This window comes from Coniophora puteana (assembly GCF_000271625.1).
Source record: "Coniophora puteana RWD-64-598 SS2 unplaced genomic scaffold CONPUscaffold_8, whole genome shotgun sequence".
Lineage (NCBI taxonomy): Eukaryota > Fungi > Basidiomycota > Agaricomycetes > Boletales > Coniophoraceae > Coniophora > Coniophora puteana.
Genome location: NW_006913060.1, coordinates 127,656 through 141,899, shown reverse-complemented (window position 1 = coordinate 141,899; position 14,244 = coordinate 127,656). Strand labels below are relative to the sequence as shown.

Genomic DNA, 14,244 nt, shown 5'->3' with positions numbered 1-14,244 from the left:
GCAACAACAGCATCAACACGCACTACGCCGCCCTCGTTGGCGCACTCACCACAGCCGTCACCAACGGCGTCGTGGCAGCAGTCTCCCCCCATGTGGCCCAACTCAAGGTAACGGCAGACAAGTTGGACTCATCGACGACCAAGCTCGGCAGCACGACAACCCACCCAGCCCATCCATCCCTCGCCACCCCCGCAGCACCCCACTCCTCCACCACTAGCGCGCCCCCCGTCCCTCACCACCTCCAGGCCGGCCAAGCCCGCTACAGCGCGGCAGTCTCCAAAGGATACCAGGGGTCCCAACCCAAACCCGTGGTTGACCCGAGCGTGGTAGCGGCACGGCAGCAAGCAACGAAGAGGCAAGTCTTCCTGGAGCGCCAGGAGGGCGATGTCGTCTTCCCCCTGTCGCTGCCACACTCAAAACTCGTCGAAACACTCCAACGCGCCGTTCACCTAGCCAAGGACGGGGATGGCGGGCCAGACCTGAAGATCCACACGGTCTCCCGTATGCGCGAGTCGTACATTCTAATCGAGTTCAAGACCGAGGAGGCGGCGGTGTGGCTTCGGACTGGTGATGCAAGGCGCCGACTAGATCAAATCCTCACGGGCTCAGCCAAACAGCGAGTACGCACCTACCCCCTATTCGTTCGATTCATCCCCATCGACTACAAGCTGGACGAGCCCACCACACTGCGAGAATGCGAAGATGACAACGGGCTGCCGGAGGGATCAATAGACTCTGCCCGGTGGGCGAAGAAAGTCTGGAAACGACAGGAAGGCCAAGGCGTAGCCTGCGCCATCTTCGAGTGCCTCACAACAGAGGCCGCCGACACCCTCATCCGCGACGGAATGGTAGTCATGCACCGCAAGCTCCGCCCCAGGAAGGACCGCAAAGAGCCAATCAAGTGCGCAAAATGCCAGCGATGGGGCCATGTCGCCGCACGATGCAAAGCAGAAGGGGACACCTGCGCCCACTGCGGCGAGGGGCACCGAACGGACAAGTGTAGCCGGGGGACAACTGTACGCTGCGTGTCCTGCGATAGCGATACGCACTCGAGCTCGGACCGATCGTGTCCCGAGTTCTTGATACGGTGCGCGCAGATGGACGCACGCAACCCGGAGGGTGTGCTCCCATACTATGGGGTGCAGGAGGTGGTGACTCCGTTCGCCACTGCCCCACCACCGATTATCGGTCACCCGGCAGCTCCAAGTGAGAATGCCGGAGGACACGAGACGCCCATAGAACACGAGACCACCCTGGACGCCTCCCCTACTCAAGTCACCCTTGACGACATGCCCCCCCCCGTGAAGGGGTTCCCTCCCGCTCCGGCCACCCCACGCCCAGTAACCGAGAAGCGTAAAGAAACACCCATCCCGCCTCCTCCGGGAGCGCCCACGCCACGCACGCGCGCCCGAAGCGCATCCACGGGCACACCAGCACGACCCTCCACGCCCATGCGAGACATGCTTCAACCCCCACTCCCATTCCCCCGCGCTCCTAAGGCATCACGCACAATAGGCCAATCAGCTGCCGCTGCCTCGCGGAGCCGCCAATCCCCACCCACCGGACCCTCCCTATGAACGAGACACCCCTTCAATCTACGATGAGAATTTTACAGATCAACATGCGGAAATCGCATGACGCCCATATTGACTTATTTCACGCAGACTTACGAAAGGACTATGACATTATAGTAATTCAGGAACCGTGCCTAAACAAGTTAGGCCTGACCAAGGTCAATAGCCACTGGAGTGTGGTGTACCCGACAGAGACACCTAGCTCGTCGGCTCGGGTAAGGGCAGTCACACTAATTAGCACCAAGATACGATCCGGCTCGTGGTGGTCAAGCCCATTTCCGTCATCGGACGTGGTGCTGACGACCTTCGAGACGTCGAATGGCCGCGTATCCGTATTTAATATATACAACCCGGGAGACTCACGCCGAGTTCTCCAAACGTTAGATGACTGGTACAGAAATGCACAAGACACGCTGGAGGACGGCAATGACGCTGCTGCGCAGCTAGCCCGACACGTGCTCTGGATGGGAGACTTTAACCGACATCATCCCATGTGGGATGATGATGCAAATGCGCATCTATTCACGACAGAGGCGATCATGGAGGCAGAGGTGCTGGTACAAATGGTCGCCGAGCACGGTATGGATATGCCGCTGGCCAAAGGTATAGCGACCCTCGAGGTGTCACGCTCGAAAATCTGGACGCGACCAGACAATGTATTCTGCTCGGAGAACACCATGAACTGCATAATCGAGTGTAACGTCTCCCATGAAACCCGTCCGTTGAAAGCTGATCACGTCCCTATTCGCACAGTAGTAGACCTCTCCCTCAAGGAGACGATGGAAGAACCGCGTCGGAACTTCAGAGGAGTCGACTGGAAGAAATTCAAAGCGGCTTTAATAGCCGAACTCGGTGCACTCCCCCCATCACCTACGATAGCTACTGACGAGAATTTCCAACAGCGCACATCAACACTAATCACCGCAATTCAGCGGGTGATAGAAAAACTAGTGCCGTACACGAAGCCAAGCCCATTCATGAAACGCTGGTGGACCAAAGAGCTCTCCGAGCTGAAAAAGCGAAAGAACAAGCTAAGCCGCGCTCACCATGAACTTAACGATATACCGCAGCACCCTGTTCACGACGAGCTCACACAGATATGCAAAACCTACGCTGCCGCAATCGAACGGGCTAAGAAAGACCATTGGAATGACTGGCTGGAAACGGCAGATGCAGACTCACTATGGACAGCGCATCGATACATCGCTATGCCGGCGGGAGATGGTGGCCGCAGCCGCATCCCTAACCTCAAATGCACCGGTGCAGCAGGGCAAACGGTGATGGCACAGACAGACGGAGCCAAGGCGGAGGCGCTGGCATCGACATTTTTCCCCCCACCGCCAAATACGTCGTCAGTCCCAACGGCATATGACTACGACGCACCTATAGGGCTTTTCCGGAAATTCACACGGGAGGATCTGGTGAAGGTAATCTCGGGGCTTCATTTGTACAAAGCCACGGGACCAGACGGTATCCCCAACGTGGTATATGCTCGATGTCAGGACGTGCTCGTGCCACGCCTGCTTCCGATCTTCAACGCCGCGGTGATCATGGGATTCTACTATGATCCATGGCGCTTATTCACTACAGTGGTCTTGAGGAAACCGGGTAAACCTGACTACGCAATACCCAAAGCGTACCGTCCCATCGCACTGGTGGACACCGCAGCCAAAATCCTATCGGCGCTAGTGACGGAGCAGACATTGCGTCTCCTCGAAAGTAACAACCTACTGCCAGAAATGGCCTTCGGCGGACGCCCTGGGCGCTGCACCACGGATGCACTCCACGTGCTCGAAGCCACCATAAAGAATGCGTGGCGATCCCACAAGGTGGTCTCAGCCTTGTTCCTCGACATCGAAGGCGCCTTCCCTAACGCGGTGAGCGATATGTTATTACACGAGATGAAATTGATGCGCATTCCGGCAGAGATTGTACGATTCGCGTCACTGATGCTCACCGGCCGTCGAACGCGCTTGCGCTTCGACGACTACACCTCGGAAGATATAAAGATATTGAATGGAATCGTACAAGGGGACCCATTTTCCATGCTTTTATATGTTATATATTGCTCACGACTAGTTACGACAGCAGATCCGGCAAGTCGGAAGGAGCTCACTGTAGCGTACGTGGACGATACCACCCTCATTGCCATCGGAAAGACTTTCCACGAAACACACACCACGCTCGAAGACATGGTTCACCGGCCCGGTGGTGCGCTTGACTGGGCAAGACAACATAACTCCAAGTTTGAGATATCAAAATTTGGGCTCGTGGATTTCAGCATGAACCGGGGCAAGGACCGCCCAGCAATGAAGATAGCAGGTCACATCATCAGCCCGAAGCACCATCACAAACTACTGGGAGTCATCCTCGACCAGGAGCTGCGGTGGAAGGAACAGGTAGCGTCAGCGATAGGGAAAGGAGCGGCATACGCGCAGCAACTATGGCGCCTCTCGAGGACCTCAGCCGGGCTCTCACTCAAAGCCATGCGGCAGCTACATCGGTCGGTAGTCACAACGAAGATACTCTACGCCGCTAGTGTTTGGCTACCGCCACCGATCGTAGGGGACTCAGAAACAGCAGGGCGTGGTTCCATCACCACCCTCAAGAAAATCCGATCAGTACAGCGGCTCCCTCTCCTATCAATGACAGGAGCGCTACGCACCTCGCCTATAGACCTACTCGAGGTCCTCACGGACGTCGCACCTGCGGTACTGACAGCCCAACGCGTGTGCCACACGACAGCCATTCGAATGGCCGCACTGCCGGCCACTAACCCGGTGACCAAGCTCTTCGCGCGAGCGGCGCGCATGTACGTCAAACACCACAGGTCGGCCCTGCATTACCTAGTCCATCGGTGCGGAGTCCACCCCGGGGAGGTAGAGAGCCTCCACTACCCGCCACCCTTTGTGTCCCCAACACCGCTCGTCACGGACATTGCCGGCTCCAAGAAGGAGGCTGTCGAAAAACACAACAACCGCGGTCCTGGAACCGTAGTATACTCGGACGGCTCTAGTCATAACGGCAGAGTAGGGGCAGCAGCCATCCTGATACGCGACGATGGATCGAGCCGTTCGCTGCGGCACCACCTCGGAACCGAGCGGACCCACACCGTATTCGAAGCGGAGCTAGTGGGGGTGATACTGGCCCTCCACCTCCTGAGCGTCGAGGAGGGGATCAGGGGAGATGCGACGATCTACGCTGACAACCAGGCGGCCATCCGGGCGTCTCAACGCCCATCCACGAAAAAGCCGGGCCACTACCTGGTTGGCCCTGCCCATGCGATAGCGAAGAGGTTGAGGAGCCGACGAGTGGAGGAGCGGGTGAAGGTGACGCTGGCTTGGATAGCGGGGCATGAGGGGGTGGAAGGGAACGAGTGGGCGGATGAGGAAGCAAAGGAAGCGGCCAGAGGAGAGGCCGAGGCGAGCCCAAAGGAAGACTTACCAGCAGCACTACGAAAACGGCTGCCGGACAGCATCTCTGCGCGGAAGCAAGCGCACGCAGCGAACATGAAGGCGAGGTGGGGAAGGATGTGGGCAAACTCGCCGCGAGCGCACCGAGTGGCAAAACTGAATCTTAAGGCGGGTGCCCGATCATTTCTGAAACTCACAGCTGATCTACCGAAGCGACAGATCAGCACTCTGGTGCTCCTAACAACGCGGCACTTACCGCTGAACGCATATCTATACCGGTTCAAAAGGGCGGAGGAGCCCTTCTGCGACCACTGCGACGATGCCGCCGAAGAGACAATACATCACTACCTGTTTGACTGCCCAGCATGGGGCCGAGCACGACACGCCCTCATTAGGGCCCTCGGACGCGACGCGGAGTCGCTGTCATTCCTTTTGACAAACACGAAAGCGACACAGCCGCTAATGCGCTACGTCAACGCGACGGGGAGGTTCAAGGCGATCTTCGGCGACTTGTGCAGAAAAACATACTCGAGCTATTAAACATGTTATACTGGGGGCTTGTGGCAGATGGGACCAAGGAGGAGGAACGGAGAGCGGAAAGTGGCTAGAAAACGAAGACGTGGAAGAAGGCGTACGGATGCGGCGGTGCCCCATGGCCCTCGCCCTTAGTGCATACACCCCGAGGGGTGGCATGTACGGGCCCAGATCACATAACACTCACGGACACTCATACGATTACATAGATTACGGTCCCATGGACCCGGCACAGTAGCGTCCGTCATGAGGCTACCGCCCCCTTGGACGATAATTGAGACAATAATAATAATAATAATCCTCTCACTCCTAGTTTCTATATTGTAGCTTCCCTCGTTCACCTCAGCCTGGACAGGGCATTGTGCCGTTCAAAACGGTTGGGTTGCTCCAAGTTGATATCTTTCCCCACGATCTGCCGCCCGCCGAGGTTTAGGAGACAACCAGCGTAGGTAAGCGAGATCGACACTGCGGGGCTGGAGCTTGCCATTAACGAGACAGCTCGAACCTTTCAGAGCAGGCAAACGACGAATGTGCGCGTCTCGGCGTGATAGGCTCATTGAGGTGAATCGGAGATAAGCTTCGCAATCGGACCTGACCACGTCGTCATACAGCTAACTTCTCACAGTCGAAGTTCGATGATAACACGCGTTCGACCGGAGAGGAGGACTGCAAGGTGCTATAACATTGTCGGAGAGGATCATGCATCATATTGATTAAACACAAGGGGTGAGCGAGCTCCGCACCCGCATCTTCTCATGCTTTCAAGCCTACTCGCACGTCCTGATCGGCATGAACTTATCTCATACTCCAAGACAGAATCGCTCGTCGTCCCTGTGACGAACAAACTTTTTCTGGAAGCCGTTACAATAGCTGGTAGAATTCTGTGTGTTCTTCGCGTTATGTTATAACTGGCTTACATGCGATGATAATTGAACACAGGCTTCGAAGAAACTCGCAGTCGCCTCGACCTCCAGAATCAAACTGGAGTGACCTCTCGGCGTGTTTCCTCTGATATCTAATTAGGAGGACAAGGCTACTCAGGTCCGAGGCACAGCATTGGTAGCAGCGGTCTCGAGTGTACGTGCGCAATTTATAAACATATGAAAAACCATAGGGGCTAGGCATCAGTCCAAAGCTGACATGGCGAATTGATTCTTCAAGTTTCCCTGAATCATCTTTGTAAAGCGTCCGTGAAAATCAAAATAAGATGTGGGTCAAGGCACGCCAACACTGGCAGGCCGCACAAAGGTTCATCTGCGTTTGGCTCCCGCCGTGAAGCTGACTCGGATGCTTGGCTGACGCGTTTCAAGATCGACACTCTACTCACTGTGCTCGAGCCATAGAGCTAGAAGGATACATCGCAGAATTTTTTTCAGCCCTATTGGCGGGTACAGCCTTATCATCAGCGAGCCATAATGGCAGTATGTACATCCTTGTTCACCATCTCCACTGGCAGACATCAGGCCTCAGGGCCCACGGGTCGGACATCATACGTGCGTCCGACGTCCGGCCTCCCTTCGCCTGGCGGTGTTTATGAGGGAGCAAGCGCCTGAAACGACACTTGATAGTCGACACGTTCACCTGCGGTAATGAGATGGGTTAGCTCATCTCTTTCCAGGCTGGTGACAGTGGGTTACCCCTTCCTTACATGCTATCCATTTTGACGAGTAACGCAGTAGGGATACAGGGATCACTGAAGGTGGGCATGTGGTTCCTTTTTCTGACAGTCCGGCGAATGGAGCTATGACTGAAAGTCTTTGAAGATATGAAGTGTACGGAGCGGAACACCTTGAGGATGATGTATGCCGCGTGGTTCCGAGCCTAATGAGTCTTCTAATCATGGCCTTAGACCTCTTATCTTTGATTCACATTCAGAGTCGTAAACCACAGCGATCCCGACAGCATTGCTCTCCTAAGGTTGTCATATCTCGTTTTTGGCTCGTCGATTTCCGTACAGAGCCCCGTGACAAGGTCAGGGTCCTATAAGGACGAACTGGCTCTCTAAAGCTATCACAGTCGGTGTTCCGATTCAGTTGTACCTCCCCAGACGGTCATCACGTCCGTTTCTCCTGTGTGATGAGACATTTGTGACGCCCGATCGCTGGCGACGAACAGCTTTTTGCTTGCAGTGAGCCTTGCACATGTTTTTTTTTCTTTTTCTTTTGGTTTACAAAGGTGTAAATTGGAAAAGAAATACAACTATTATCACTAGCACTGCATTAGTTCATCTCGGAACCGCCTACTACTCTGTCAGAATCTTAAGGAGTCAACCCTTAGTAACCTACCATTAGCAAGTTTCGCCCTGTCTTTAGGAAGTGAACGGAAAATCTCCGAAAGTACACCTAAGGTGGCATCGTGTATATACTGCACATCATATTGATGGTATAACCCTAGCACAGCTCTTCGTTATTGTCGTAAGCCCGGCCATGAATGTCCTTTACACCACAACCTCAAAACCAGCCTACACATCCCCTTCAGCAGCAACAGTCTCCGCAATCATCGCCTTCTTATCCACCTCCAGCCGTTCCCTCACCTTCCGCACCTCCTTCTCCCAGTCCGAACGCAGGCAGAGCCACAGGCTCACAGCCGCGCCGTACACCAGCGCGACGGTGATGCCGATCCAGAGGCCCTGCAGGCCCATGTCGCGCTTCAGAGTAAGGAAGACGCCAAAGGGGATGCCAACGACGTAGTACGCCGAGAGGTTGAGCACCGCGCCCGTGAACTGCATCCCGCGTGCACGCAGGATGCCGGCGGTCACGCCACATATACCGTCGAACACCTGGAAGAGGGCGACGAGCGGGAGGACGGAGGCAACGAGGTGGACGACCTCTGTCGATCGTAAAATATTAAACGCTTGTAGTTATTTAGGTGCAAGCGAGTGCACACGCACCAGTGTCGCTATTGAATAGGTACGCCCACTTGTTGCGGAAGACGATGAAGGTTGTACTGGTGGATCTTAGTTCTAGGACTAAATGTATTATTCGCTGTATAACGCACCTGAAGATCGCCGAAATCGCTATAGCGAACACGATCGACGCGTTGGCCGAGATGCCCGCCCGTCTACCTCTAGCTTCTCCTAGGAGATTGCCAACCCTAGCAGAAATTGTATCAGACGGGAAACATATCACAGCACTTATCGTGTGGAGGTAGCTTACCGCACAGAAGTGGCTACGCTCAATGCGAACGGAGCCTGGAACGTCGTTGACGCGGATGACAAGAGCACGGATTGAGCAGCGAGCGCAGTCGGTCCCAGCCTGCAACCAACTATCTCAGCAAATCACTACAACCCAGTCATTGATCAACGTACATGCTAGCAACCACTAAAATAACCAGTCAGCCCTCTCAATCCCGCAGCACCAAAAGAGAGAAAGCACTCACGTCCGCTAAGCTCCCAGCTCCACCACTCGCTCGCGACCTGGCCGACGCCCGCGAAACCGAGCTTGACCACGATGCCCAGATTGCTGAGGCACCGCCGCGAGATGGGGTGCCACGCGCGCTTGTCGACGAACCAGACGCCGTACACGATGGATGCGATCGAGATGAGGTTGTACGAGATCGAGGTGGCAATCGGGGCGCCGATGAAGCCGAGGCGGATGGGCTCGGGGCCCCAGACTGGTAGAATAGTTCACGGGTGATCAGGGCACGAGACAGGGGAGAGAAGTTAAGGGCTCACCGAGAAGGTAGTTGAGGAGGATGTTGATAGGAGCAACGGCGATGATGATTCGCGTCGGGACAGCAAAGAGACCTGGGGCGGGTCATGATAAGTTAGGCAGGGCTATGGGTCGAAAATGTATGACTGACCCTGCGCTTGGAAATACCGTCTATTCATTATTCAGTCTAGCTTAATTTTCAGCCAACAGATGTAGAAAGGTAGCGAACCTGGATATGCAGTTAAATGTGTACGCCGGCAGGCCCAGTGACTCCCACTTGAGATACACCGATGCAAGATGTGCGACCTCCGGATCCTGCCTGAGAAGGAGAAGGATCGGTTCCGAGTTGAACCATATCGCGAGAATCGGCTGAGGGGAGAAGGATTATGTCCGACGAATAAGTAAACGGACGACGGCAGTTGAATATGGAGAAGAACTTGAACGTACAAACATTGTTGCTGCTCCTACAACAACTGTCGAGAATCATTAGTGGGTAAATGGCGTCATACAGGAGAAACTAGCGAGCTCACTCATGCGCTGAGTCCACAAACCTACAAGCTGTGGGTGTTCCGAAGTCCACGCGCCAGGCAGGAGTGTGTCGAGTGTACTCGCGAGTCCTTGGACAATACTGAAGCCCGTGACGTTGACGGTCATGAAGCCGAGGGTGCTAGCTGCAAGTGCGATGGTCGACAGGTGACCAATAGAGACGACGGAAGCGAGGATGAGACTGTGCTCGAGCAAGTGTGTCCTAAGAGGGTAATCTCATGAGCCTTTACCGGTGGGATGACGAGAGCGAGAAGTTGAAGGAAGCGAGTACTCACCCGTACACAGGCAAAGTGTACTTGACAAGCGTCTTCAGCTCCTCAAGCAACATCGTCGTGCTCCCCTGTCGGTCCTCCTCTAGCCACTCCTCGCCTCCACTGCCATAGGCCCCGCTTCCTTCCGATGCTCTTGACCTCCCGAGTAGCGGCGATGATTCGCCAGGAGCGCCATCCTGCCAATTTTCAGACGACGCGGAAAGTGCTTCGCCAACGTCAGAGCCTGAGATGATGCTCTGAGGGCTCATAGAATGCGAGCCCGCCCTATGCGGGACGAAGGAGTAGTCTCTGGGAAGGGGAGGCGAGTCGTTCGCACCAGGTGAACTTGGGTTGACGGACATGACTCGAAGGTGTGTGGGTGACAGAAAACTTGAAACTTAAAGGATAATGGATGAGCGGGATTTGTGTCCTGCGAGCACAACCCAAGGATACGAGGTGGTGATGGTAAGAGCAGAGGAGATGCCTGTCCAAGGTGCTGTTGTGTGAAAAACGCGTCGGTTTAGTGTCTTCTAGCGGACACAGAGATCGGAGATGACGGGAAACCGAATAGAACTGCTAGTTGAGCTGATGGTGATAGAAGTAAGAAGGGAGCCTCGGTCCGCAACGAACGCGTTTGATGGATCGCTTCACTGAGTCAGCTGGAGCAGGCTGGAGCAGCCGACGTGTGAGAGCAAAAACCTGTGTTTCACGTTCATAATGGCAAGATAAAGCAAGCGCAGTGGGTACAGAGACGACAAGATGGTGTATGACGCGGATGGCTGTGCACTCCGGCGTAACCGACACGCGTCACTTGTCGTCAGTTTCAGCAAATGGCGAAATCAAGAGCCGCCCGCAGCCATGGGCACCTCACAGGCTCCGAAGTCCGAAGTCCGAACCACCGAGAGGCCCGAGGGCGACGGGCCTTTCGTCTTTGTGACCACAAAAAGGCGAAGATGAAAAGAGCCGTTGAATGGAGTCTTAAAAGTGGAAGGAGCAAATTCAGTCAGCAGTTTGAACATGAGATGCAGAAACTTGCCACCACCCACTATACCATAGCAGGAACAGTATTGGATGGGTTGACACAAAATCTAAACCGCGCGGGTGCACCAGGGGAGCAGTCTCGGATTGGACGTTGCTCCTGAAAGCAACCAAAGGCATCATAACTCACACGTGCATCAAGACCTCATGTTGGATGCTCACACGAATGTACTCATGACATAGGAGAGGTCAAGAGCGCGCGGCAAACACCATATGCAGCTTCCTCGAGCTCGATGCTGCCATCCAAAGTCAATTTCCAGCCTCTTGGCATTCTTTCAGGACCGGTTCATGTAGAGATCAGCGTGGACACACCGACGGCGTGGAATATCACTTAATAGGGCCCACGGATCATTGGGTGAAACGTACGACGCAGCCTAGGGTCTCGTTTACCAGCCTAAGGACCTGATCCAGTGCGACGTGACCTTCTTTCTTAGGTGCCATCGGACGCGACAGACAGGTGCTATTGGCTCATAGTCTGTGCAAGCGCACTGTAGACGAGATACTGGCGGGTCTAGAGCGGCTCAACACTTCGATGTGGACGATAGTGGGGTTCCATGCTGCGTCTTGACAGTGACCTGCATTCACAACGAGCACGAAAGAGAAGACGTGTTGACGTTAAGTTATTGAAGCAATCGGCATTGAATCTATCAAAGATATGGCGCTGCTTCTAAGGACTAACGACCTCTGCCCGGTCTCTGTATTGCTTCGCCCACTGCATACATCCAGTCAACTGGCGACTCACGCGTCAGGAAGCAATGATAACTCACGCTCATGGAGGGAATACGCCTGCTAGGCTCGACGTAGCGCACCTCTCGGTCAGCGCTGACGGTGAAGACGCCGTATGCAACAGCGAAGATGCCGGCGAATGTGACTACGGTGTTGGCGCGCCAGTTGGCGGGGCGGGTCCACCAGCCACCTAAAGATCGCGAGACAAATGTCAGCCTTTTGATCCATTGTGTAATATTGATAAAGTGAGAATGAGGGAGAGCTGGACGTCCGTCATATAAGGAGAGGGGGTGGGGGTGGGGCGTGAACGAAGGAAGGCGATTGTACCTGCGGGGGTCCAGACGTGTTTGGGAAATGGGAAGCGTCCTCCACCGCCCTGTGACGCGCCAGAGATTCAGTCACGCTGTCAGTGAATACAACTTGGAGACTTACCATGATTGTGAGTAGAGTATTGAGGATGGGTTGGTCAATGCCCTAGAACGCCCGCACGTTCAACGGATGGAAAGCGGCAGTTGCCGAACAACGCTTCAGCTGGGTTAGGGTCAGAGTTCTCGGAGCTCGGCGCGGTCCTCCGCGCGTCGTGGAGACTCGTCCACGCGTTGGGCACACGTCGGTGGCCTTTTCTTTGAGCCCTGCGGTATAAAGACAAGCACATTTTCTCTCTCGTCCGCACTTAGTAGCTCCTCCACGAGCTTTCATAGCTCTATTTTCTCTCTGCTCGAAACTCCAAGTTGATGGTGGCTCCCGCGCATATAGCGAAACGCGCACTGCACAAGTCCACGACCTCGGGAGAAAGCTTGCACTCTTCAAGTAACTCGACCACCCAAAGGGGAACATCGACGGAACCGAGCGCTCCCAGTCAGCCTGCGCCGGAGACGTCCGCGCCGCGTTCTTCCATTTCCCACACGCTCGAGGAAGGCGAGATCAACGAGGACCTGAACCGTATGCAAGTCGATCCCGCTCCCGCTCCCGCCCCTGCTCCTGCTGCAACTTTTACGCCTTTGGTGAAGACCGAACCGAAGGAGCCATCTCTGTCTTTCTCTCCAAGCTTAGCAAAGGCGAAGACGAAGCTGAAGCCGAGTGTTGCTATGAACTTGAACATGGATTCCTCTAGGAGACTTTCGATGCAGCCGCTTGCAGACGTGCTCAATGCGAAGGTCAACGTGAAGCCAGACCCGGACGCTGCACCTGACGCACCGAACCTGTTGGCACCTGCTACTGTTGCGCCAGAATCCACCAGTACCTCCGACCCTCGTAAGTGTTTAAACTATATGCGCCTCCCATTTTCCTCTTCCGCTCCGCTTTTGTGGATGTATGCGCGGCTATAACGTGCTGCGGACACAATCTAGGCTGTATGCTTACCTATACTCGTCTTAACAGTGTCTCCTGCTGAACTCGAACACGCGAAGGACCTCGTGCTCGACCTTCTAGGATGGGGCGTCTCGCCCGAGTACCTGCTCCAGGCGGGCCTCTCCTCGGAAACGATGTACCGCATTTTTACGGACCTCCGTCTGCGCCTGCCTGACAACTTCCCCCTGCCTCCGCCGCCTGGCTTGCCTCAGCCTGCTCGTACAGAGGGAGGTGTCGTCATCAAGCAAGAATGTCCGGACGCTTTGCCTGAACCTACTCGCAGACAGGAAGACGCTATTGTTAAGCAAGAGCATCCGGATGCTTAGCTCCTTGGGTCACTGGCGCTTTTTCACTGTATTCATCATCGCTCATCATCATGCTCTGTTGTTCTTCTACTCCGCACTGCTCTCGCTCTCGACTTCTTCTCATTGTTGCTGTTTCCTTCCCCGTCGCATGTTCATCGCTCGCAACAACTTCTCGTCGTCTTCCCGTTCGAATCAATCATCATCGCGCCTTTCGCATTTTCTGTCTCAAGCTCGCTTTAATAACGCATTTCCTCACGGCATCACTCATCTTTCTATCGCAATTTTCCGCAAAGCTCGACTCTCGCATACAATCGTCATACATGGACCCAATTGCCTGCATATCAACTCGCGTATCTTCCGGACCGCGATAGCTCTGTTGTCGTTCCCATGCCCCAGGCACCCAAGGTACCTGACACATCCTGTCATCCATCTCGAAATCAGGACGCGCAGGGCCCCTCGGTGAAATTCGAATTAGCACGGCAAAGCCACCCCTCACCCGACTCTATGCTATGCGTTTCGCTCGACTTCCTAGATGACCAACACCTCGTGTTCCTTTCTCACAATGCTTCACGAGACTTTCTAGCACACGACGCATCGCTTACAACTTGCCACTGCCGTTTCTCCGTCAAATCAACCCTTATCTGTGCTCGTTCGAGGTCCGCATCGGCAGCACCCCCGGTATTCTGATGATGATGATTTCTACCAACACTAGCACCCTCGTTCGCGTTCGAAGCAACCTCAGGTTCTTCATCTTCTGATAGATACATTCAAGAGAGCGCCAGCTACTACCACGAGACTTGGGGCAACTGATGGCCGCTGGCTTCTATCCCGTTGTTTTTCCTCGCCAAGCAGAATCG

General features: G+C 54.8%; 9 protein-coding genes across 9 annotated transcripts; 7 read left to right on the top strand and 2 right to left on the bottom strand.

Annotated features, from left to right (window-relative positions):
• Positions 1 to 761: 761 nt before the first annotated feature.
• Positions 762 to 1,157, top strand: CONPUDRAFT_43446 (uncharacterized protein; the record flags this gene model as incomplete). Its single annotated transcript, XM_007771528.1, has 1 exon — positions 762 to 1,157. A coding segment is annotated over one exon (396 nt), but the record flags the coding sequence as incomplete, so codon positions are not given.
• A 443-nt stretch (positions 1,158 to 1,600) lies between these two features.
• On the top strand, positions 1,601 to 1,768 carry CONPUDRAFT_17995 (uncharacterized protein; the record flags this gene model as incomplete). The annotated part of the gene is made up of 1 exon (XM_007771506.1): positions 1,601 to 1,768. A coding segment is annotated over one exon (168 nt), but the record flags the coding sequence as incomplete, so codon positions are not given.
• Positions 1,769 to 2,854: 1,086 nt separating this feature from the next.
• On the top strand, positions 2,855 to 3,328 carry CONPUDRAFT_59013 (uncharacterized protein; the record flags this gene model as incomplete). The annotated part of the gene is made up of 1 exon (XM_007771616.1): positions 2,855 to 3,328. A coding segment is annotated over one exon (474 nt), but the record flags the coding sequence as incomplete, so codon positions are not given.
• A 195-nt stretch (positions 3,329 to 3,523) lies between these two features.
• On the top strand, positions 3,524 to 3,745 carry CONPUDRAFT_58737 (uncharacterized protein; the record flags this gene model as incomplete). Its single annotated transcript, XM_007771589.1, has 1 exon — positions 3,524 to 3,745. A coding segment is annotated over one exon (222 nt), but the record flags the coding sequence as incomplete, so codon positions are not given.
• Positions 3,746 to 3,856: 111 nt separating this feature from the next.
• Positions 3,857 to 4,735, top strand: CONPUDRAFT_125805 (uncharacterized protein; the record flags this gene model as incomplete). The annotated part of the gene is made up of 1 exon (XM_007771695.1): positions 3,857 to 4,735. A coding segment is annotated over one exon (879 nt), but the record flags the coding sequence as incomplete, so codon positions are not given.
• Positions 4,736 to 4,750: 15 nt separating this feature from the next.
• CONPUDRAFT_125804 (uncharacterized protein) lies at positions 4,751 to 5,810 on the top strand. Its single transcript, XM_007771694.1, has one exon. It carries the CDS (start codon positions 5,084 to 5,086, stop codon positions 5,525 to 5,527), a length of 444 nt encoding a protein of 147 aa, XP_007769884.1. The 5' UTR covers positions 4,751 to 5,083; the 3' UTR covers positions 5,528 to 5,810.
• Positions 5,811 to 7,982: 2,172 nt separating this feature from the next.
• CONPUDRAFT_58612 (multidrug Oligosaccharidyl-lipid polysaccharide flippase) lies at positions 7,983 to 10,045 on the bottom strand (the record flags this gene model as incomplete). Its single annotated transcript, XM_007771581.1, has 11 exons — positions 7,983 to 8,350; positions 8,412 to 8,467; positions 8,549 to 8,614; positions 8,677 to 8,785; positions 8,900 to 9,133; positions 9,195 to 9,266; positions 9,323 to 9,342; positions 9,401 to 9,540; positions 9,619 to 9,644; positions 9,702 to 9,919; positions 9,993 to 10,045. The coding sequence occupies 11 exons, from the start codon at positions 10,043 to 10,045 to the stop codon at positions 7,983 to 7,985; spliced, it is 1,362 nt and encodes a 453-aa protein (XP_007769771.1).
• Positions 10,046 to 11,809: 1,764 nt separating this feature from the next.
• Positions 11,810 to 12,111, bottom strand: CONPUDRAFT_20367 (uncharacterized protein; the record flags this gene model as incomplete). The annotated part of the gene is made up of 2 exons (XM_007771507.1): positions 11,810 to 11,922; positions 12,060 to 12,111. Coding segments are annotated over 2 exons (165 nt in total), but the record flags the coding sequence as incomplete, so codon positions are not given.
• Positions 12,112 to 12,466: 355 nt separating this feature from the next.
• Positions 12,467 to 14,209, top strand: CONPUDRAFT_166251 (uncharacterized protein; the record flags this gene model as incomplete). The annotated part of the gene is made up of 2 exons (XM_007771693.1): positions 12,467 to 12,986; positions 13,113 to 14,209. The coding sequence occupies 2 exons, from the start codon at positions 12,467 to 12,469 to the stop codon at positions 13,406 to 13,408; spliced, it is 816 nt and encodes a 271-aa protein (XP_007769883.1). The 3' UTR covers positions 13,409 to 14,209.
• Positions 14,210 to 14,244: the final 35 nt, after the last annotated feature.

What these genes read in the sequence shown, in the direction of transcription:
- CONPUDRAFT_125804 (XM_007771694.1), top strand. Translation starts at nt 5,084, where the DNA reads ATGAAGGCGAGGTGGGGAAGGATGTGGGCAAACTCGCCGCGAGCGCAC.